The sequence below is a fragment of the Truncatella angustata genome, assembly GCF_020726525.1.
Source record: "Truncatella angustata strain MPI-SDFR-AT-0073 chromosome Unknown BKA67scaffold_1, whole genome shotgun sequence".
Classification (NCBI taxonomy): Eukaryota; Fungi; Ascomycota; class Sordariomycetes; order Amphisphaeriales; family Sporocadaceae; genus Truncatella; species Truncatella angustata.
Genome location: NW_025763381.1, coordinates 3,580,256 through 3,603,246, shown reverse-complemented (window position 1 = coordinate 3,603,246; position 22,991 = coordinate 3,580,256). Strand labels below are relative to the sequence as shown.

General features: G+C 50.2%; 6 protein-coding genes across 6 annotated transcripts; 3 read left to right on the top strand and 3 right to left on the bottom strand.

The window, feature by feature from the left end:
- Nucleotides 1-252: 252 nt before the first annotated feature.
- On the bottom strand, nt 253-2,409 carry BKA67DRAFT_35219 (uncharacterized protein). The gene has a single exon (XM_046096369.1). The coding sequence runs from the start codon at nt 2,307-2,309 to the stop codon at nt 468-470; it is 1,842 nt and encodes a 613-aa protein (XP_045964121.1). The 5' UTR covers nt 2,310-2,409; the 3' UTR covers nt 253-467.
- Nucleotides 2,410-5,960: 3,551 nt separating this feature from the next.
- BKA67DRAFT_504062 (kinesin motor domain-containing protein) lies at nt 5,961-8,830 on the bottom strand (the record flags this gene model as incomplete). The annotated part of the gene is made up of 3 exons (XM_046097111.1): nt 5,961-6,217; nt 6,281-8,053; nt 8,107-8,830. Coding segments are annotated over 3 exons (2,754 nt in total), but the record flags the coding sequence as incomplete, so codon positions are not given.
- Nucleotides 8,831-12,563: 3,733 nt separating this feature from the next.
- BKA67DRAFT_530107 (serine-threonine protein kinase 19-domain-containing protein) lies at nt 12,564-13,754 on the bottom strand (the record flags this gene model as incomplete). The annotated part of the gene is made up of 1 exon (XM_046099190.1): nt 12,564-13,754. The coding sequence occupies one exon, from the start codon at nt 13,752-13,754 to the stop codon at nt 12,564-12,566; it is 1,191 nt and encodes a 396-aa protein (XP_045964119.1).
- Nucleotides 13,755-16,408: 2,654 nt separating this feature from the next.
- Nucleotides 16,409-17,235, top strand: BKA67DRAFT_653188 (histidine phosphatase superfamily; the record flags this gene model as incomplete). The annotated part of the gene is made up of 3 exons (XM_046106318.1): nt 16,409-16,454; nt 16,530-16,783; nt 16,846-17,235. 3 exons carry the CDS (start codon nt 16,409-16,411, stop codon nt 17,233-17,235), a joined length of 690 nt encoding a protein of 229 aa, XP_045964118.1.
- Nucleotides 17,236-19,079: 1,844 nt separating this feature from the next.
- BKA67DRAFT_666814 (Metallo-dependent phosphatase-like protein) lies at nt 19,080-21,657 on the top strand (the record flags this gene model as incomplete). Its single annotated transcript, XM_046108599.1, has 3 exons — nt 19,080-19,287; nt 19,384-20,892; nt 20,950-21,657. The coding sequence occupies 3 exons, from the start codon at nt 19,080-19,082 to the stop codon at nt 21,462-21,464; spliced, it is 2,232 nt and encodes a 743-aa protein (XP_045964117.1). The 3' UTR covers nt 21,465-21,657.
- A 536-nt stretch (nt 21,658-22,193) lies between these two features.
- On the top strand, nt 22,194-22,951 carry BKA67DRAFT_653186 (uncharacterized protein; the record flags this gene model as incomplete). The annotated part of the gene is made up of 3 exons (XM_046106317.1): nt 22,194-22,224; nt 22,342-22,509; nt 22,725-22,951. The coding sequence occupies 3 exons, from the start codon at nt 22,194-22,196 to the stop codon at nt 22,949-22,951; spliced, it is 426 nt and encodes a 141-aa protein (XP_045964116.1).
- Between the last annotated feature and the right edge of the window lie 40 nt (nt 22,952-22,991).

Sequence of the window (22,991 nt, the reverse complement as noted above, 5' to 3'; positions counted from 1 at the left end):
CGCGTGCAATTGCTTGATCCATTTTCCATGATCTGATCGGAGGTGACGAGGTTCGTTGAAACCTTTGAGGACGAGATGCAGGGCTGCTCTAGCCTACCTGCCTACTAGCACACCAAGGTCTTGTACTATAGTGCATGATGCCATAACGCTTTGCTCTGACATGAACCACGAGAACACCGAAAACGGAAAGTCGATCCATTGTGAATGAAATCATTCTCGGAGCCGGTAAGGCTTGAAATCCAACTGCCATCTCCGGGATGGCCTACTCTTAATGCAACATCGAAATGCGCCTGATCGACGTATCTGTGGTATCCTAAATAGTGATAAAAGCAACGAATCCACCCAAACGCCTCGCGATAAAATGCTAATTATGTACTGTAAGTGATTTTCTCTCTCCCTTTGCACCCCTGCGGCGATTTTCCAAGCTTTTCTGAGTTGCGCCAAACATATGATTGGGGGTTTAGTTATTATATGGACACGCCGGTCCAGAGATAGTTTCCATCAATGTTGACCCAGTTGCCTTCCCCCATGGCTTTCTCCCAGCCCATGATCACCGCCACGAGTCGACAACCCGCTGAGCTGACGGTACAGATGACCGTATCGGTGCCCCGCCCTAAGATGGCAAGGTCGAGCATGTACGATCGGCCGATGAGACTCCTCAAGCGTGTGGCGTCGGACGAGTGGACAACGGTTGCTACACCGTCAGAATCGGCATTGTTGTGAGTTGATCGGCCTAGGTTCCAGAACATGCTTCCGAAAAAGCCGCCTTCCCAACCAAAGGTTTCTTCCTGAAACTTGTGCATCACATGAGGATCTTGACTTGCTGGCTTTGGGTGCGCCACACTGGCCAGCTGGATCCGTTCTTGTGCACGCACTGAACCGGAGAACTCATCAGATGTGTAGACGTCAGGATTGTCAGACGCGAGAACAACTTGTGAGTGCTGTTTGGCTACTACATCATCACCGCCGTCCGGCATGCTGGCGTTGTGGGCGTCGTCGATGATCTGTTGGATCACCTCAGTGTATCTGATCAGAGGCATATATGTTGCGCTGTACTGGGTCTCAAAGGGATGCTGATCGCCATGTCGCACATGGACACCAATTATGGACCCATCGTGGTTGCTTTCCCCAGGAACCGCCGCTTTAGCCTTCAGCTCCTGGATGCGCTTTTCGACATAAGAACGATCCTCATCAACCAGGTGAAACAGCGCTTCGTACCCAGCCCGAGCTAGGTTGTACATTGGCTTCTCCCGAGTGACGTCGTTTCTTTGGGGATGTTCATACTGATAGTCGAAACTGTGCCCGAACGTATCACGTGCTGTCGCGACCGATACTGCCAGATGGCGAGCATGATGAGGACAAGGCAACATCTCGTGCCTAGGCGGCGGGTTGCATGCGGGCACAGGGGGTGCCTTGAACAAGTTCGTATACTCCCCGTACGCCCATCTCGTATCGTCAATGAAGAAGGCACGGTTTTCCTTCTGAGCCAATCCATACGCCATCCACAACATCATGAGTGTTGGCCCGATACCAGCTTCTGGTGATTCCAGCACGAACGTCATTGAGGTTGTGCAGACAGGCCTGTCAACCATGTCGGTCTCATTGCGCCCGACAAAATGGCCTTCAGGCACTTTTGCCATGGTCTGGTGGGCCTGGGCATCCATGCCCGGAAGCAGACCATGGCTCTCGGCTTCGTGTACGTCGACAAAATAGGGATCCTGATAATAATAGTCTAGCTGTGCTTGTTGCGAGGGATGTGAATCTCCTTGCAACTCTCGGACATGTGCCGCAACCTCGTGGCACTTTGCGCAGATGTCCGAGTACTCCTTGGTCGTCAGTGGAAAATCATATGTGGGTGGGATAGAAACCGTCCACTTCGATCTGCCACGACGGTCTGTAACGGCTATAGGAGTCGGAAAATCCGGCAGGTCGTACTGACCGACCATCTCGAAATCTCCTGTCTTCTCCCAGCCTCCGACAAGTGGAAGCGAAACGTTTTTCCTGACTACAACCCTGGAAAGATAAAGGAAAATGACGAGCGTGATAACCCATCCCAGACCTCGGAACACTCTGCTTGGTCGTGGAGCATTTGAAGCTTTCCGCGGCCGCGTTACTAGCTGGGGTAGACCGGGCGACGGCGGAGGGGAGAAGAGAAGGTGATTAAAGTTGAAACTTGATGATGTCGCCGACAACGGTAGCTTCTCATTTGGTACGCCGGTATATGATGCGGCTCTGCGCAGATTCAAGCGCGGCGGTGATATAATCATCTTGGCGTGGGAAGTATGAGGTACTCCAAGGTGTGACGGCATGTCGACGGTATTGTGCGCAGAATATCTGCTGTCAGTTTGTAGTTGAGGAGAAGGTGTCGGGTTTGCCGGAAATTATTATGGTGGTAAGGAGTGACGATGCTAACAATGGCAAAGAAGGAAAATGAAGAGTTGCCGAGAAGAATACAAGATGATAAGACAGATGGCGCGGGAGTAGTAATCTTCCTTGGGCTCAAAGTGCCATGCACCACCTCGAATGGACACAGGACTCAGAAATCCACCTAGCTTCACTGCCGATGAAAGACAGGATATCCAGTCACCGACGCAAGGCGACGTCAGAAGGTGACCGAAGGGTTGTGGCACGCTGTACTGGCCTGTATCGGCGTCGATGCACAAACACACATCAGGTGTTGACCATTTGGTGCGGGAAGCAGGTGCTGAATATTAATGTGGAAGGACCCAACAGACTAGAGTGATTCCACCACGCTTCTTTTGAATATGACAGCTGGGATCGTCACTCTCAAGACCCATCAGTGTGGAAAGGTGGAGTGCTAAGTAGCGGAGTTGCTATTTCTTTGAGATGACGATCACAACACAGAGGGCCAAACAAGACTCGTACCGAGGTTTGGATTGTGGGGTGAGTAAAATCAGAGGTGAGTCTCTGTGAATGACCGATACGTTTCCCCGGATTAGTTGCTAGAAATCTGTTGGAAGCTTGTATCACAGATCGGCAATGTATCTGGTTGGTACGGGTAGCGTTCGGCCAGCTGTTTATTGGCTAGTATCCCAACAATGGAACAGACCAAGGACTACAGCTTGAAACTGATGTTGTGTTTGTATCGCGGATACGAGAAGCGAAGGTACAAGTTTGGTTGTTTGCAGGATGCTGGAGGGAGGTCGTCGATTAAGGAATGTGGTGTCCGTGTCGCTCTTCCCCGTGCAGACCACCGTCTAAAGAAGGTTGATAATATGGCGAATTCGTGAACTAGGTAGTGGATGGAGAAAACGAAACCATGATAAAATGCTACTTTGCTAGGTTGATGGCTGCGGCTTGATCGAAGAAGGTTCTTTTAGGTCCCGCCTCGAATGATGTCAGTAAAGTAAGTTCGACAGAATGCCCAGCACCTTGTAGTCGGAAAATGAGGATGAACAAGAGAGCAGCATAAAAAGGCCTGAGTATGAACAGAATAGGTAAAGTCATGGCACCGGATCTACCTAAGCACATGCAAGAGAGGAAGGGAAAAACGACGATCTGGAGATCGGCTTAGGCCCTGTCATGCGATTGTCAAGATATACAGGGTTATAGCCACTTCGGGTTGACACTATGCATGGGGTGGAAGAGCCAGAGGCAGGTTTCGGCAAGTCTAGCATGGGAATCGCATATGGCTTTTGTCCTGACCATGCCTAAAGGAAATGCTAAGGATGAACTCCAACCACATGAAGAGCAAATTCTTGCAATTCTTACGAGTTGGCACACGCCAATAATTCTAAAAAGAGACGGGACCGAGACGAACAAAGCGTGAAATAGATTGTCGTTGTGTTGAAAGAATATAGACTTACCGTGTGTGGACTGGCTCATTCGATGCCTCGTTTATTCGGGATTGAATTTTTTGGGCTTCTGGGTGCATGGGAGCAGGTGTACACCCGGCCGGTGTCTCTCGTATCAATGAAATGCCGATGAACACTCACAAAATGAGCATGGTGATACATTGAGTGTAAGTCCCCTTTTAAGGGTCGCTTTAGCTGCTGCCCCGTTTTTGTCCAACCAGGATGAGCTCGATGCCACATTGAGAATTATTGTGGCTTCCCGGTCAGATCTGAAACGAGTCTAAGTTGGCCGCGTATAAGCTTGCCAAGCCAATCAAATCACGCGAATCCAAGCAAATCCCAAAAGATAGACCCTTTGTTCTTTCCCCCTCATCCGAAGGTACCTAGTAACTACTGCTGACATTTGCATTTGTGGTTTGCTGACCGTGAAACCTACAGATCTTCGGACTTGACGGCGAATGTATTCGTAAACCCTAGAAAATCACGTATTACTGGCCGAAACGACCACGTGAAGATGTGGTACTTGTAGATATTACGCTCAACTTGAAGGTTGAAACATTGGGCTGCCGAACCGCAGTCGTATTTACATGGTAGAAGCACCGATAACTCACGTTGCAGTCAGCCCTCTACACTGTGGGTGATGATTTGAATATAGGCAGCGTTCAACAAACACTTGGGAATGTGGCATAAGTTGTCATAATTAGCTCCTCTCGTCATATTGCCTTGAGTAGATGCATGTCCTTCCTCGCGAGGCAGTGTGCACAGATGAAATAGAACTACAAGCTTAAATTTAACAACGTACTCCCGTGAAACTATCGAATCCGGGGGGAAAGTTTCTTTTCGAAGAAAGAACGAAAAACAAATTAGAAGTAGACGTACCAGCGTACTGTGCCGCCTCATTTCGCCTTTCCGACTGATAATCCTAAAAAGGGCCGCTACCTGTATTAAGCACGGTCCGAGTTACTGCATACCACCCAAATTACCGCGGTTCGCTTGAAAACGCAAGAATGTTTTCAGGGCTCAATCTGCTCGACTCCCGAGCCCGCATATGTTTGTCAAGTCACGATCTTCGAAGAACCAAAGTAGATGTTATGCTACTTGCACCGCAAAAATTCCCTGGAATTTGATGGGCCTAGCAGAACATAGACGAGCATCCTATTCTGGTGGTCTGCCTTCCCCATGCTGCGTACAGTATAACTTACCTGCACTGTCCAAGCTCTCGACAGCTTGAGATTGTATTGGACGGGTCATATTTAGACTTCGCCCTTGCAGGCATGATGGTGTGTATTGCCATCGCATCCTTCGCATACCATGGCACTCGGAGCACCGGCATGTATGTAACTAACCATGAGTTGACCTGGGCTATGATAGAAGTATAATGTTATCTGCACTAAGTGCCATAACAGACAGCAGAACTAGGAAGAAAGGAATACCATTCGGTTCCGAAAGGCGACTTACAGAGAAATTTCTTAGGAGCGGTTACATGTGGTTAGACGACACAGCAAATCTGCGCTCGAGCACTGCCAATCACTTGCGCGCAATCCAACTTGCATTGCATTCCGGCACCTCAAGGAAGAAGCAACACACGACCCCTTCTCATTAGAACTATTAAGGAACGCGTGCCTCCTATTGTTGGCCCGGATAATCCATGCTTTGGCATGAATATTAGATCATATTTATTTTCCATCCATGTAGCTTGAGAGCTTTCTCTCTGCTCGTCGTAATCTCTGATCAGGGTAATATACAAGACAGCTGGCCCTGCCACTGAGAGCACTGCGACTCTCATATCCAGCCTGTCAACCGATTAAATGACCGCCATCCTCTTGTCCTCGAGATATATGTGGTCGTAAAAAACAATCACGGATCCGTTGATCGCCCAAAGCACAACACCAGAGAAAGCGCAATCAAAATAACCCGTCGGCGTCTTTCCTTCGTCAGGCGTTCGCGTACCACAACCTTCCCGTCATAGCAAACAATGAAATCTGATAGGGTATAAAACAAACAGATGAAGCACAAACAACCCAAAACGCCTTCCCAGGGACAGCGGCATGTGGCCGAAACTGTCTCAGGCCCAGAAACAACGATGAGATATTCAGAGGATATCTCCTAGGCCTCAAGAGCAAGTTGCGTTGATTCTTGCAGTACCGGGCTTTCCCTAAGTGGCTCTATGTCAGTCGGCGGTCGTTCGAGCGTGTCAGTTTTGCGCGTGTCATGAGCAAGACGAACACTGCCTCGAACGCCCCTGACAACGTGGCCGCTTTCCACTTTTTCTTGAATCATTTCATCGAGAATCCGAGACATCTCATCCACATTCTTCTTTTTCCTTCCGTCAGGTCCCGGTGAAATACTCTTGCGAGTGATACTGGGCGGATCTGGAAGCGCACCTTCTGGAGGTGGACTCGCTGCATGCTCGTAGAGTAGTGACGATCGTGTCTCTCGGTTTTCGCTCTTCGAAATGTCGAGACCTTCTGCTGCGTCCCTCGAGCGCGTAGCGGTGCGGAGAGCCGCCAGCATACGATCCTTGTCATCTAATCGCGCCCTCAACTCAGCAATTTCTGCGTCCTTTTCCCTCATTGCGGTAGAAACACTATGATCTTCCCCAACCATAATACCTTTGCTAGGCGCAGCGAATCCTACTGATGTCCTCGAGGAACTTGCTCTGCGCGCTTGTAGCAGACGCTTCTCAAGAGTCGCAATATATCGGTTCTTATCAGTAAGGTCGGCTTGCAAAGCCTGGTTCTGTGCTGCTAGCGAGGCAATGCCATCACCGTACTCGCCCACGCTGTCTTCGTCATCAACTGCCACTTGTTCGGTGCTGCTCGAGTGCCTCTGTGTGTTTGACCTGCGCCCGATGGTGGATGACGAAGACGTCATTGAAGCGGTTCGGTCCATTTGTGAGCGGCCACCGATCGAAGTCGCGATCGATGTCCTGTTGGAAGGTGCCAAGGATATTTGTGAGAAGCGCTGACCCGAATGCATTCCTAACGCACTGTACGTGCCGCTTGTGTTGACGCCAATAGACTTGGAGCTCAGAATGAGTTTGTTGAGGTGGTCAATCCGCTCCTTGAGGGCAGTTCGGGCAAGCTGCATTTCTAGCATCTGCTCTTCGTGTCGAGCCTCGGCCTCCTTTTCTCGTGTGCGTTCTTCCTCTTCGTCTATTACCTTCTCCTCGATCTCAGTCGAAGAAGAGTTGCCCTTAGCCTGCGTGTCAAGCTGGCGTTTGAGCTCAACAATCTCCATTCGATATCGTTCAAGCAAGACCCTAGCGCCACCATCGCCACCAGCGCCTAGCGATTCCTCTGCGCGCTTGGCATGACTCACGATGCTATTTTTTGCTCGGGAAGCAAACTTCAACGTGTTCAATGTCTCAAGAGTATGATTGCTCCCTGATGCAGAGCTACCCGCCGATCCAATCTGAATTGTACAAAGGATGCTGACTAGGGAATTTCCAGAAAGTGCACCCTGCAGCAATCGAGTCAACTTGCTGTCTCTATACGGGAGGTGGTGCTTCGCATCTTTATCCTTGGCATCTGAGAGCTTTGAGATTACAGTGCCGAGGGTCAACAAACTCTTGTTGATATGAGATCCTTCTTGTCGACGTTCCTTCGATTCAGCAGCTTTTTCTGACCCAGCCAGATCAATCAGACTCAATGTCGACACACGCACCCCGCCGGGAGCCAGACCGGACCGCTTGTTCTCAGCCGGACCACCCGGCATGCGCTCTCTGCTCTCAACGACTATCTGAACAACGGCATGACTGCGGGAACTCCTCGCATTGAACTGCGTACTGGCTGTCCTGCGGGCTTGATCGCCCCGAGCAATCACACGTAATAGCTGGGTGGGGCTTTGCACAATCTCTTCCTTCAGAGGACTCGCATAGACACCTCGTTTACTGTCCTCACGCAGCTTGATCTCTTCCTGTGAACCTGCTCCTGCGCCGGTGCCAGTCGGCATGCTTAGGAGGTCGTGTATCCTCTCGTTGTAGATCTCCAGGTAGCTGACTCTGAGCAAGAATTCCCGAGATGGAGTCTCTCTAATGTATGAGAATATATCGGTGATAGCAAGTGGTATAACTCCTGGCGAAGATGCTGTGCCTTGCATGGAAAACGTCTTGCCTGTACCAGTCATACCATAAGCAAATACTGTACCATGGTAGCCTTCCATCACCCTGCGAACCAGGCGTTTTGCGGTATGGTCGTAAACCCTGCTATTGTCGTCGTGTGTGGCAAAAACATTGTCTGCCAGGATCATTAACAAAGGGCACAAATCCCGGCCATCCCGAATAACTCACCAAAGAAGTGGTCGCCACCGTCTTTACCACGATACGATACTAGTGATCTTCTCCCATCAACCAGCCACTCGCCCTCAACACGGCCACTCTCGTTAGACCCTGCGTCAGGTCTAACGCGCACGCTCACGACGACATTGCCTTTGCCGTCCGCTTGTTTAGACGTACGCCTGTCACTGATGGCGCTAGTACCTCCCTCAGCTGGCGTGTCATCGTAGGTCGTGGCAGATGTGGAATAAGAGTCTTGTGCTGAGGAACTCCTGCTCTGTGGTGGAGAAGCAACACTTATCAGTCCGTCGGAATTCCTCACATTCGCAGCACTCAATACGGCCTTGTCACCACCGCCATTCAAAAAACTCGGCGTACCATGAGATATGGTCCCTATCCTAGGTGTTCCGGTAGGCGTTCGTGATTTGCGAGTTGAATTGGATTTCGATAGTCCGGTTGACAAGGGACTAGGCGGAAGACTGGTGACTCTAGAGTCACCCTTTGGTGGTTGAGGAAAAGAGTTGATGCTGACCGATTTTCGAAGCGTCTTGCCATTTGGCGTAGCAAGACTCCTTGGCATTGGCAAAGCCGCAGTTGGGGCTGGAGTCGGTGGTGGTGGTAGAAGTGTCGAAGAAGGCGCCCGAAGACCGCTTCGTGGTGTGCCGGGCGTGGTCAATGACTTGCCTGGCGGTGCACTCGTGCTCTTCCGGGTCTTCGCGACTGGCAAAGCTGGCAAAGCGGACGTTGGAGGTCCGATGGACGGGCGCGGCGGCCTCGGTATAGTACCTGTAGCCATCTTAACCGCCCAAGGGCAATTGTCCTACGCGATGGAACAATTGAAATGAGCCCCGATTTCACCTGTTCGGCTACGTCTCCATGTAAATTGAAGGCCCAGGGAAGACGGAGGACAACTTCAGCGGTTGTTTTGTTCGTAGCGCACTGGCTCTCTCCGAGCCGCTGCACACAGCAGCAGTATGAACCTAACCTTACAGGCACGGAACAGGACAGCAGACGACAAAGCGCGTAGTGGTTGTCGGGTTTGACCGGGTTCCGTCTGAAGTATTGGGCTGCAAGCGGTTCTGATTATAGTCGCAGGTGAGACTAGTAACGCATGAACCTGAGAACAAGCTTGCGGGACGCTTCAAGGTTAGAAACAACTATGCGTTAGGTTTCGCAGGGTAAGCGACCGGGTGAACTATAATCGCTGGAACCAGGAGTACGCGTGTTTCGTCAGGCCGTCCGGGAATAGGACCAGGGAAAACTCGTGTAGAGAGTTGTTGGAAATCGGGTTTTGTCAAGGGTTCGTAGTCTACGTTTGTTTTCGTGTTCGTCTTCCACACCGGCCGATGTGTTGATGAGGACTATGACGCTGGTTTGCGCAGGGCTTTTGGAAAGACGGAGGTGACGCTTGACTTGTAGAAAGAGTGGAACCGAGATATGACTCGCTTTACGGTATTGCTTTCCATGCACCGTACAGACAAGATAGAAGTGGCCGAGGCGGCGGTTCAGTTTGAAGGCAATGAGACAATGAGAGAATGAGCGGAACAGCGTGCTGGGAGGCGATGCGAAAAAGAACGGCCCGAGACGTGCGTGATAAATTGGGACGCAGTTGCCCAGCAGTCTGATTGCGAGTAAAATCGCGAGCGACCTTGAAAGTCGGAGGGTCGAGGACGTTAAGTGTGCCCTACAACAGCAGAAGGTTCAACTCAACGTTGGGTTGCGTTGCGTTGTGGTTTGCGGGATAGGCAGGGAAGTGGTTCGTGGGGAGAGGCTTGAGCCTGAGAGGGAGACCGACGCCTGTAAATCGTGATAGCCCAATCCCGCAGTTGCCCAATGACAGAAGAGAAGAGCCGTTCGAATGACAATCTGCGAAACCCGCCACTACGTCCAAGTAGAACAAAAGAGCTAGATGTGAAAAGAGAGACACTGTCTAGCATGCGACCCAAAAAACAACAACGACGACGACGAAAGGCATGCCGCAATTGCACAGCAGAAACAGAATTAAATCAAGCAGAGCGCAGATAGACTTGAAGAGACTGCCGGCCAAATTTGCCAGAGGCTCTTCAGTTCTCATCATGTTGCATCAGTTCGCGTTCCCCTTTCCTACAAAGAGACCCCCAGCGACCAGTCTATACCTCTTTGGCACAGTCAATTTAGATAAAGTCTGTCATCCCTGTTCGCGACCATCCACATCCCTGCCGCTGGTGTGTGCGTCCCCGCAAGACTGCAAGGACCAGAAACGGCTTGTCACATTCAGCCACAGAGTCTATCTTGTTGCTACCTTTCAAATCCTCATCACTCAGCTCTCTTGCAAAGACTTGGGACATTCCCGTACAAGGGGGCGACGGAGCGAAACAAAGAAAGAAAGAAGGAAGGAAGGAAGGAAGAGGAAGAGAAAAGCAAGACGACGTCTCGGGCTCGATGCTCGGCCGTGGTGCTCTTGTGCGACAGCTATGGTGGATGGACATTGCACACCCGGCACTGGTGTAAAACAAAACCGTTACCCGGCCAAAGCGCAGCTTTTTCTCCCGATGATGCAAGGGTATTGGACGCTTGAGGACATTGGACATGGGGGAGCTTAATCAACCAAGTGGGGGATTGGCTTTCGATCTCGTGGTTCGAGATTTCGTCCATCTTGACGCGACATCGACACCAACGTCGACATCGACAGGCCTTCTTCAACCGAGCTTCCGGCTGTGATACGACCCTGCTGTTCGCATGAGATAACATGGGTCCTGCAAGACGGGATATGCAGCTGCAGTCACATCCAACGATCTGTAAGCCAGGCATGTGAAGGAAATGACGGAGAGAAGAGTGGTACACGACTTTAAGTGGCACGCACGATATGATGTGATTCGTCTGAGCCACCGTATACCCTGCGTTCCAGCTTCTCTTTGATGAGAATAGCCAGGGGCTATGTGTTCCCAGCAGGGCTCATTCGCGGCCAGACAATTCCTCCATTCACTGCACACATGGTAAGTCTTGCGGCAGGTATTAGGCACAACCAAGACCGCAAGGCCTCTGCATCATCACTGGAGGTGAGTGATTACTATTTCTGTGCGCAATCAAAGCACTTTCTACAAGGTCGAGCTTGAAATGTGCTGTAATTTCCTCAACGCGGCTCTAGGCATATCCCTTCCGTATCGAGGTATCGACCGTGCGTACTTTAGCCTACGGCAATCAACGCTATTGTGCGTGCGGATAAACTCATTATCGACCCTGGAATATCTAGAGCTTCTTATTGGGTACCATTTTGAATGGCTTGACGGGGAATCTGCTCTTGCAGCTGCTGAATGCAGGCACCACGCAACATACATTGCTAGCAAACCCGGGCATTAGAGCTTGACACCCACACTAGAGGATGGGATCAGGCTAGACCAGGCGCGGGTTAGACGTTTAGTTAACAATGAGGTGGCTCAAGTTGACTGGCTGATCGCATCATTCATTGTTGTCAAGAACCAGATGGGAAAGATCCGTTCTTCATGGACGATCTTTCGCTACAACGAACCGAGATCGACCCAGACCAAGAAAGCATCGCCCGCTTGGACCAAAGTCTCGCAGCGCACGTCCGTACTACAAAGTTATGATGTCTTTGTGTTCTCTATTTCTCTCAAGATATGAACGCAAGTATGCAGCAGAGTTGTTCTACATTACCTTGGCCTAGCGTTGGCCGTATTGTCTGGCCAGTGTTAGAATATTCGGCGAATTATACTACCCAGAACGTTTGGGGCATGAAGGCCAAAATAAACGAGATAAGCCCTCTATGGCGTCGGTGTTCGTGGCCCACACAAGTTACCCACGACTCGGTATATCCGTCCGTGGCTCAGGGTAACTGCTCGTCGTGGCTTGAGGTGGACACATGAGAAGTTTTCGAAAAGTAACACTTTGCATTGATATGGTTGCTCTAGTATTTTCCTTTGTTCCTGCCACTCAGCACCCGCTTGCCAAGTTCGTTTATATCATCAATTCCCAGCTCCTAGAGAAATCCGACACGCGGCTTGGGGACATACTTGAAGGTACTACAACACATTAACAAGGAAAACTCTACGACAATCAAACATCCAGGAATAGAAGTAACTAAACAGGCCACACTCCAAACGACTGGCGATCTAACAACTTATCTATGGTCATAATCAAACTACGTCGATCATATGGAACATAATATAGACCGTCATCTGAAACTGACATGGAACGCAGTAGACTGCACAGATTGTCTGATTTATTACTACGCGTGTGCGTGCGTCAGCTCTATTTACTGGTAGATATGTGTGGGCAGTCAACAGAGCAAAGTAAGTCTCCGTATCCGTATGCGTAAGTTTGTACAGAATTTCGGATATGACAGTGTCATACCTATTAACGTGGACTATATCTTGGAGCGATTATAGGCCAGGCCTCGCTCTTCAAGGTCTACGTCTATCCAATCGTGAGTAGGATGATCCATGCAATTGGGAAACCCAGTACAATATAACCTATCAAATGACACGGATTCCACGTCCAACGGTTCCAGTTTCGAAGATTTCGATTAGACCCGAACCGACCGCTTCCTGCAAGATCCAGTCAAAAGATAGGCCGCGAAACTGTTTCCACTTCCGCGTCTGTCCGGGAAGAATCCCAGCGAACTCGCCTCGCGACTTCTTCGCCATGTATACAGCCTCGTCCTTTGCGACTCCACCGTTCCATCTCTCGCGCAGCATACCTTCAGGCGCTTCACGGAAGCGGGACTTGCCCAACAACGAAACCAGATGATCCAATGCGGATGAGACCAGCTTCAGGAATGTACCGTTACCAGGCACCGCTATCTGCAATTCGGTCGCATTGGCGGGTAGGCGTGCTCCGCCGCCACTCCCACCAGCCATATGCACTGCGCCGACACCACCGACAGCACCAAGCGACCCCGTAGCCTGCTTTGAAACGTTCTCAATGGAAACCAAGGTTGACTTGTCCTCCGGGCGCGAATACGTATTCATCATGTTTGACAATGAGCTAGTGTTGGTATGTTGAGAGGTCAAAAACCCGGCCTTGAACAACTCGTCGACGGCCGAGGAAGGCAAAGCTTTCCTGGGCACGGTGTGTGTAATAGGGTTCTCCTGGAGGAATGCTTTGAATTGCGTGCGTGTCGTCTCAGACAGCTGGGGCGCCTCGTCCAGCGTTCTCTCCAGGTCAGTCGCGAGTATCAATGTCTCTCCGATCTCGCCTCGCTTTGCGACCTCGATTTTTCGTATGAAGCCCGAGCGCATAAGCTCTGCGACTTCCCGCTCTACTGCGCTTGGCGAGGAAAGTAACGTTGAGATGTGGGTGATAGTCACGAGCGGCGAAAGGTGTTTTCGATAATTGAGTGTTTCTGCGATTCGCGTACTGTTCATGCCGGCGCCTTGCTGTGGGATCGGGTCAAACATGTGCGCGCGTAAGTACTGTAGGGCTTGCGCAGTGTCGCGTAGATTAGGGTCTGTAGCGAGGGCGTGCACGAGACCAAGGTCTTGGAGTTTTTCATCTCCAAAGTAGTCCTCCTCCTCCTCCTCCTCCTCCTCCTCGACATATCTTCTGCCGGTCGACTTCTTGCGCGGCGAAGACTTTGATGTTTTGGTGAATGGCAAGGATCGGGGTTTTGCGCTATGCTTTCTTACCCGGCTGGGACCACCCAAAATCCGACTCAGACTGGGCATAGTGACGACTGTGATGGTTGGACATGAGCTTGTGAAGCCGCATGATTATGCGAGGGAAAAACTACCGCGAGAGGGTCAGTGGTGACGAGGTGCCAACGAAGAGTATGTCAAGACGCAGGCAGTGTGGCGATGTCTCGAGTCAATTTTGAGTCTGACGACCTGGCAACTCAGTCCTGCATGCCAGCGCCAGCACTTGATCAAAAATACAGTATCACCAGGGATACATGGAACGAGGCCTAATTGGCTGGCAGAAACGAAGAGAAGGGCAAAATTGAGATTCAGGGCCGCCTGCGCGCCCTTCCAATTGTGAACCTGTCAGACGGATTGGTCGAATGGCCGCAGACACATGCATTCTGCAGTTTGGAGGTCGGAAATGCATTAAGATGCCACCACAATGCGCATGGCACATGCATGACGGGACCGCTAAACCGCTTCCACCCAATTGTACAGGTACCCCGCGGTTGATTACAGCAGACCCTGGAATGACTAACCGTGCCCACCCACTTTTGCACGCACCCCCTTTTGCACGCCGATTTACCGACGTTTCCTCAAACACACTGATAGATAGATACAACAACTGCCAGCCATAACACCATGAAATCAATTCAAATAAACTATCTCTAGGTTATTTACGTGTCCGCTTTCGCGTGGAAGGTTGTATTTCGAGGAACGAGTCAATAGGGACTTGTTCATTGCGTTGTAGCTCAGGCATCTTCCTTTTCAGCTTGTCTTGCGCTGGTCTGATCTCTGCAACACTAGCAAAGACCTTATTCGGGTCTTTTCTAACTGTTTGACGTTTATCAGGCTTGTGATTATCTAGTTCAGCTTGCAAATCGAGGTTTGCTTGACGTGTTGTTGCTAGTTCTGCGAGCGCCATGTCAAGTGACTTAGCACATTTCCCAAGCAACTCCCTTACGTCTCTAGAAGTTTGCGAATGATTGATGGTAACGTCCCTAATTTGAAGTCGAAGGTCCTTACTATTATGAGGAGTAAACAGACCAATTTCAGCTAGATCTGACTCGTTTTGTGGTGTTGTAGGTTGAGTGTCAGGTGATGGTGGGAAGAACTCAGGGTCACCTAACACCATTAATTCATTTAAGGGGTAAATACCCGTTTTGGCCCAGCCGCTTTCGATAATTTGTTTCGTAAAAGCAAGGGCACAAGCTTTATCATAAGCTTTAAGCATCCGTTGCTTGTTAACGGGCCCAGTAGCTTGAATACCACGGTATAGGCTTATTAGCCTATGGTAGTGGGACTTCAACGATGAGAAGACCGTCTTGTCAAGTGGTTGGAGCGCTTCGCTTGTGTGTGCTGGTAGGTATATCAAGGCAATCCTCTTCCTGAATGCCCTTAGCATGAACCCGGGTGTAACATGAGTACTGTGGCCATCGAGGAGGAGCATCCTCCATGGGTTTGGGCAGTCTGGGGACTCTTGTGGTCTGGTTTCTGGCTCGAAGACCTCTAACAACCATGACAGCGCCACTGCTGAGTTGGTCCAGCCTTTAGGGGTCGCTGTATACTCAGCTTCCTCAAGATCCTCAGGTAACCATTGTGCTTGTAGTGTTGTTCCTCTTAGTATATACGTATTCGTTGTTTTCAACCCGATAGCGTTGATACTATGGATAACTGACATCCATCCAGTTGCTGGGTTTTTCGCAACGCGTGAACGACGTGACCTAGACGTCCCGATGACTGTGCCTTGACTTTGTTCGGCTTCTTGTACACCTGTTTCATCCATATTATAGATGTCCTTTGGTAGGATCTTATAGGTGTCTTTGACCTGTGATATATACGTGTAAAAGTCCTTTACGGTCTGTTTTTCAATGCCTTTGACCCTCTCAGCGTCAATTACACGTCCAACCTTAGTCTTCAAGTGTGGGTGGCGGCTAAGGAACTTGTATACCCAATTGTATCCAGGGGTGACCGTATCGTCGATTTCGCCGATACCAGTCATGATATTAGCCGCTATTTGTCGCACCATATTCGAGCCCGGAGCGCGTCCACACAATTCCTCATGTAAAATCCATTGCTCAAGCTCCATTTCTTGCAATTCAGATAGGTTCTTTGACGTTTCGTGGGCTGAGGAATGTGGTTGCGACCCGTTAAGTCGTCGCGACAAAGTAGACCGTACGATACCGAAAGCTTTGGCTGCGCGCGTTATCGTTTCGCCGTTTCGAACCAAACTAATTGCTTCTGCTACATCGCGTTCATTTAGTTTACCCATATTGAAAATATCAGATCGATAGGATTACAATTGGTTGAGTTCTAGCATTTACAAGAAAAGCGTGGTGTTGTTGACGCGTCGGAAGATCGGCGTGCAAAAGGGGGTGCGTGCGAAAGTGGGTGGGCACGGTTAGTTATCTCCTTCCTGCGATGTCATGGCTTGCCAGGTCATGCCAGGTTTGGCGGTATCCCGTCCTGCCTCACAAACTTGTTGTATTACAAGAATTGAAAAGTCTACAGTCCATCGCTGGCAATGACTATTGCTCTAGAATGGTGGATTACTCACATAAGCTTATAACGCAATAACACCATTTGACTGCAATGAAGTTTGGCACCAGCTTTAGGTCGCAATCGCAGGAGCAGAACAATATATGTACCCACCAGACTACACAATATACTTGAACCTGACATCATTCCCGAATTCAGCCAATATGCCGCCGCAAGTCATCCTCATTCGCCATGGCGAGGCCGAACATAGTAAGCGAGACTCTCTACACTGCCTATAGTCATAGGAGACAAAGAAACTGACCTGGTACAGATGTCCATGATAAGTCGCCTTGACCCCATTGAGTTGGCTGGCGACTGACCTTGCTGAACAAGATTGGACCCTCCATGACCCAAACTTGACTGAGAAGGGCGCAGCGCAATGCAAGCAGCTGGCTATTGACCTTCAAACCAGATATACCTTTCCCCAGGAGACATTGATCGTCGTCAGCCCGCTCGTTCGGACGCTCCAGTCCTTCCAACACGGACTCGCATGGCTGGCCGAAAAGGGAGTTCCCGTTGAGCTCCGTGCCGAGTGGCAAGTACGTCTTCTTGAATCGGTGCCTTGCCCCCAAGACGTGCCAAGAGGCTGACGGAAAACCAGGAGACTACGGGCAACCCATGCGACATAGGAACCGAAATTGACAAGATTGCACCAGAATGGCCGCACCTGGATTTCTCAACGGTGGACAAGGCATGGCCAGCAAAGACGGGATTGTATGATCCGTCGCAGGAGGGACTGCTGAACCGCGCAAGAGTCGTGCGGGAGTGGCTGTACCACAGACCTGAGAAGTACGTCGTGGTCATGACGCACTCGGGGTTCATTAGAAGGGTCGCCCCGAGCAACAGCAAATATGCGAATGCTGAGTTCAGGATTTACAATTTCGCCGTGGAGGATGAGAGCGACGACAGAGCCTTCCACCTCCTTGAGATCGAAGGTGTCCATCAGTCCTTGAGCACGAAAGCTGCAGATTCCGAAGATATGGCTGCCTAATGAAGTTACCCAACGTTCACGGCAAGACACTGCATGGCAATATAAGAGGTTTATCTGATGCGCTGATAACACGTTTGAAAAAGCGCAAATGTTTTTGGCCCCGAGCAGTAGCAGGTATCACGGTTTTCATCCTCATTGGAAGGACAACAATTGCACCCGAACAGAGCCTATAAGAAAGTATTTCTAGGTACATGTTCGTTAGGTTTTAGGCATTGTTGCAAAGCAGATCACGACATGGGTAGATGGATGTAGCCGGCAGAAAACCATAGGAAGCCGATACTTTTTTTAATCGGATACCCTCAAACGAGCGGCTTTTTGTGATCTTGCACATAAGATACGAAGCTATGTAGGACGGGAGAGGTCTACGAGCAAGTCATGAGATCAAATGTGCGTATGAATGTGAAGAAGAAAGGGGAAAATTTTCGTCCGCACGAAAGTTTGTTATGTAAGGTCTGGCACAGGGTCTAGCTCGAAACCCTACTAGCGCCTGAGCCAGTGGGATCTCCGGATACCATGGCGCAACTCTCTGACGTTAACATAACATACCAGGTTGAGTGAGAAAGTAAGCCGAAACATTGAAGCGACTTGTTTGACGACGTTATTGGTATCCAGGCATGTCTACAATCCCAGCAGACAGTCAAGGGAAGACGTTGAAGATATTGTCTGTGGACTGGAAAGATGCTCGCCATATGACCTTTTACTGACAGCGTCACGATCTCCACGCCTCGATAGTCGTACGGGTCCGAAGATTGACACGCCAGACGCACCTTGATGGACAGTGCACCTACACACATGCACACAGAACATGTATGTATGTTCGGTGCCGCCGCAGTGAACCGTCATGCGACGCCACTTTGCGGAAGCGAGTTCTTTCCAACGAGGAAAGAGACCATGGGACACTCGAGCTCATCTGTACAAACGGGGTGTCTCAAAGACACTGACTGGACACCTGCCTCTAGGACCCCCGCAAACAGTCTTAGCTAATACACAGATTTTGAGTGCATTATTGATCCGCCTCAGCACCAAAGCATGAGGTGAGAAGGGCTGTGTATTCTAAAGATAGTGAAAGGCTTATTGGGCACGGCCTCACATGAACACTGCTTTTGTCACGTTATGGTATTCCGTCGTGTGCCTTCACTGTGTGGCCGGTGCTACACGTGTAAATGTGATGCTTTCTCATTCGCTGAAGTGCCTCGCATGTAAACTTTCATCCTCTTTGGGACGACATCTACGGATGCGCTACCCCACGAAACGGCAGGCCCTGCAAGACAACCTCTGCCACGAGAGGCCAGTATTTAGCAAACGTGACCGTCAAGTGCCATACTCGGATCCCTGGGGGTGGCGTCGATCATGACTCTTAAGAACGCGAGGGTCGCGTGCTTCGAGACTTTCCCGCGATCTTTCGGAGTTGTTATACCAAAGAAACCTTCTTAATCAGAGATTTGTACTCCAAACTGCTCAGTTGCATCCGCCAGCCGAAGACGGGACCCCTGCGTCCACTGTAAGAGTGCTGAAGTGCCTGCCTTGTCCATTGCCTGCCGCTAAAACCGCCTCCCACCAGACAGCAAAAACCTGCGCAGTTGGTTATGCATGTTGGTGCTGACTTGGAAGATCGTCCTGGCGCATTTGCTAAGATAAATTGTTGACTTGAAGGACAAGAACCAGACCAAGGCGCACGCTATTTCCGAAATAACGTCACACCTCTACTTTAACCTTACACAGCCAAATCTTACGAGAAACCTCTGCCTACGACCCTAAAGAACAACTTCCGCACCCCATTCTTGGTTATTTGCCGACTGTTCGACTTCCTACACATGCATACCTCATAAATAGAGGCGCCCAGAATGGAGCTTCGGGGTATTCTAATTCTGGCGGCAGCTCTCCTGCCGGTTGGCGTCATTGCTGCTCCATTGGAGGCTGCATGGGAAGCGGAAGGGGAAGCGCAGCATGCAATAGAGTTCCACGCCGACACAACACCTGAGCAGTCCACTAGAACGTCGGAGCAGCAGCAGCAGCAGCGGAAGCTTCACGGCAGGTTCCTGCATATTACAGGTACGATTTACTCTGCATTTGTCACCGCACCCACAACCAAAGATCCGGGATTTCATGCACCGTACATAGCAGGCTGACCATACCATTCGGGCTTAGATTTCCACCCTGATCGCCATTACAAGGCACACACATCCACAGAAGCCGGCATTGCATGCCATCGGGGCAAAGGACCAGCTGGGTACTATGGCGCAGAAACTTCCGACTGCGACTCGCCTTACTCCCTGGTCAACGCGACATTTGACTGGATTGACGAGCACTTGAAAGACAACATTGATTTTGTTATATGGACCGGAGATTCGGCGCGACACGACGCCGACGAATCAAATACCCGCAGCGAAAAAGATGTCATAAGAAGCAACCGTATCATTGCCGACAAGTTCGCCAGCACTTTGTCAGATAAAACCGGCCTCGCGATACCCGTTATACCCACGTTCGGCAACAATGACATCTTGCCACACAACATCATGGTCGGCGGACCAAGCAAATGGCTAAAGCGATACACTGATATATGGAAACATTTCATTCCAGAATCCCAGCGACACACTTTTGAGTTGGGCGGTTGGTTCTACACTGAAGTTGTTCCGAACAAACTGGCCGTCTTCAGCTTGAACACTCTTTACTTTTTTGACCGGAATGCCGGCGTCGACGATTGCGTCCACCCCTCGGAGCCCGGCTTCAAGCAGATGGAATGGTTGCGCATACAGCTCCAGTTCTTGCGGAATCGTGGCATGAAGGCCATCCTGATGGGTCATGTGCCGCCTGCGAGAACGTCAACCAAGGCGAACTGGGATGAGACTTGCTGGCAGAAGTACACGCTTTGGTTGCAGCAATACCGCGACGTCGTGGTGGGCTCACTATATGGCCATATGAATATCGACCACTTCTTCCTACAGGACACTAGGGATATCAACCTTAACTATTTCGACACGAGCAGTGAAGATTACAGTATGTACGAGGAGACAAAGAAGAACCATGACAAGAAGTCCAAGATCCATATTGCGGAAGATGCAAGCCAAGATGGTTTTCGATTACAGGGGCGTGCCGACTACCTCACAGAATTGAGGAGTGACTGGGCTAAGCTACCCAGAGCTGCGTTACATGCCAGCAGTGATGACGACCTGGAGGCTGAGAAGAAGCACAAGAAACACAAGAAACCAAAGAAGCATCCGCTCGGAGGGGAGCATGCAGAGCGGTATCAATTATCACTGGTCAGCCCTAGCATCGTGCCTAACTACTTTCCGACTCTGCGGGTTTTCGAGTACAACATTACTGGCCTGGAGGACTCCCCAACATGGAGGGATGCCATTCGAGACAACAAGCCAGGGCAAGGCTTGGATCTGGGCCTTGATACCGCCGCTGAGCACATCTTGCACGCCGAGGGCGAGTTGAGCGTCGAAGGAAAGAAAAAGAAGAAGGGCAAGAAAGGAAAGAAGCCCAAAGATCCCTACTTGATCGTCCCGGAACCACCTTCCAGCACGGCGCTCCCTGGTCCGGCATATTCTGCTCAGCCTCTTACTCTGATGGGATATACGCAGTACTTCGCCAATTTGACATATCTCAATAATGATGCCCGCGACTTCGTGAAAGACGGGACGAATACGCGGAGTAGTGATGCTGATACCGAGGAATTGATGCGATTCTCGAAGGACGACGTCGTGTCAGCTGATGGTTGGAATGAAGGCGTACATAAAGGCAAGAAGCCTGGGCATAAACCGCATCCACAACCGTTCGCGTTTGAGGTCGAGTACAGCACTTTTAACGACACGATCTACAAGCTCAAGGATTTGACCGTCAGTAACTTGGTCAAACTGGCCTATCGGATTGGTCAAGTCAACGCGAAGTCCAGTGCATCATTCGACGATCCGGAAGACGCCAAGGAGATGGATATCCAGGAACCAGAAACTACCGACTTTAACGAATATGTCAGCGATGAGCCCGCAGATGAGGTTGACCTTGACATTGACTCTGATGCCACTACTGAGTCTGGCTTTTCTGGTCATGATGACAATATCGCCGATAGCGATGCCGGCGAGGAAGCCAACGCCGGGACTGAGTCGAAGGGTAAAAAGAAGAAGGGCAAAGGCAAAAAGAAGCACAAGAAGAACAAGGTTTGGCTTCACTTTCTCCGTCATGCATTTGTCTCCACAGTGCCCGACAAAGAGCTGAAGAAGGTGTAATATGCATTACTCGGGCGTTTTGAACTTATGGATGCATTTTCTGTGTGGGCTTGGATGTATTGGTTTAGTGGAGGAGTAAGTTGACATGGCGAGAGAGATTCGGGCATCAGCATGGCGTTCCGGAGTAACTTGACGACGAGGGTCTTTATTTTGAGACACTATCATGTAGGCCAGCATAGTTTCATGGAGTTGGATATTCTCAAATAGAGAGGTATACGATATGAGAGTGCGCGGCACCCAAAAGGCATTTGATCATAACAAGACGCCGGAACACGTAGCATGACCAATAAAGGTGTGCTGCTTGTAGAGAATCAAGTGCTGCGAAAGCCGCTTTGGCTTAACCAGCAGCTGTCAGGTCGCCAGGTTAGGTATGTGCATATTACGTAGGCACTAGTCTAGCTGGCATCGGCGTTAGCGCCGTTGCCCCTCCTTTTGCGGCTCGGGTGAGGTCAATGTATGGAGGAATGAAAGCCGTGTTTCTAAGTCGGAGCTGGTACGCTGCTGCTACTGCTTCTGTGACTGCTCTACTGCTAACTACTGCCACTGCCCCCGCCACCGCCACTGCCACTGCTGCATATATCGTGCTGCATTTCGAGCCCCGATAAACCCGCACTCCTTTTAAGAACTTTTCAGTCAAATACCGTGAAGTTGTCTAGACCAATCCTAAAAGCACTCTAGGTGCGCAGGTTGCCATTCAGGACAAATCCTCCTTTCACATACGCTGTTACAATGGCTACAAACAGTGGCCGCGGCAACCAAAGTAGGTCACTCATCTATCCCTACTCACCACATACCTACCCCGCCATGGATTCTCATGATCTATCTTGTATTTCTATAATACTACTTATCCCTCATACTAATCCTAATTTCCCTCCAGTTGGTGCGACTGAGGGTCCGAGCAAAGGTGACGACTTCCCACCTCCCATTTCGAAAGATGTCAAGGAGTCCGTTATTGCTAGCCAGACGGAGACCGGCCTACATGCCGCTGGCCAGGACGCAGCCACGGCCCCAGACGGGGAGACCAAGGTCAAGTCTGCAGAAGAATGTATGCCACAAGAACCCAAGACCCAAGTCTAGTCGAGAAGAGAGAGAAAGATAAATAAAATAAAATAAAAAAGACAAAAAGAAAGAAAGAAAGAAAGACAAAAAAAGAATGACCAAAAGAAAACATTAAAAAAAACATTAATAAAAAAAAAGAGTGACCAAAAGAAAGCATACAAAAAGTCCCAAGCTCATGCTCGATTACGACCCAACCCATAGTAGAAAGGGAACGCAAGAAGGCAGAGAAGAATGCCAACTTTGCCCAGAAGCAGAAGGAGAAGGAGGCAGCCGCAGCAGCAGTGAAGCTCTCTGCCAGACCCAAGAAGGAGAAGGTGCCCAAGCCCGTCGAGGAGCCGCTGCCCGAATACATCAAAGACACCCCCATTGGCGAGAAGAATATTCTCAAGTCCATGGATGATCCCCATTTCAAGGCTTACAACCCGTAGGCAACTTCCCGAGACATTTTCCCGCCTTCTCAAGCATATG

What these genes read in the sequence shown, in the direction of transcription:
- BKA67DRAFT_35219 (XM_046096369.1), bottom strand. Translation starts at nt 2,309, where the DNA reads ATGCCGTCACACCTTGGAGTACCTCATACTTCCCACGCCAAGATGATT.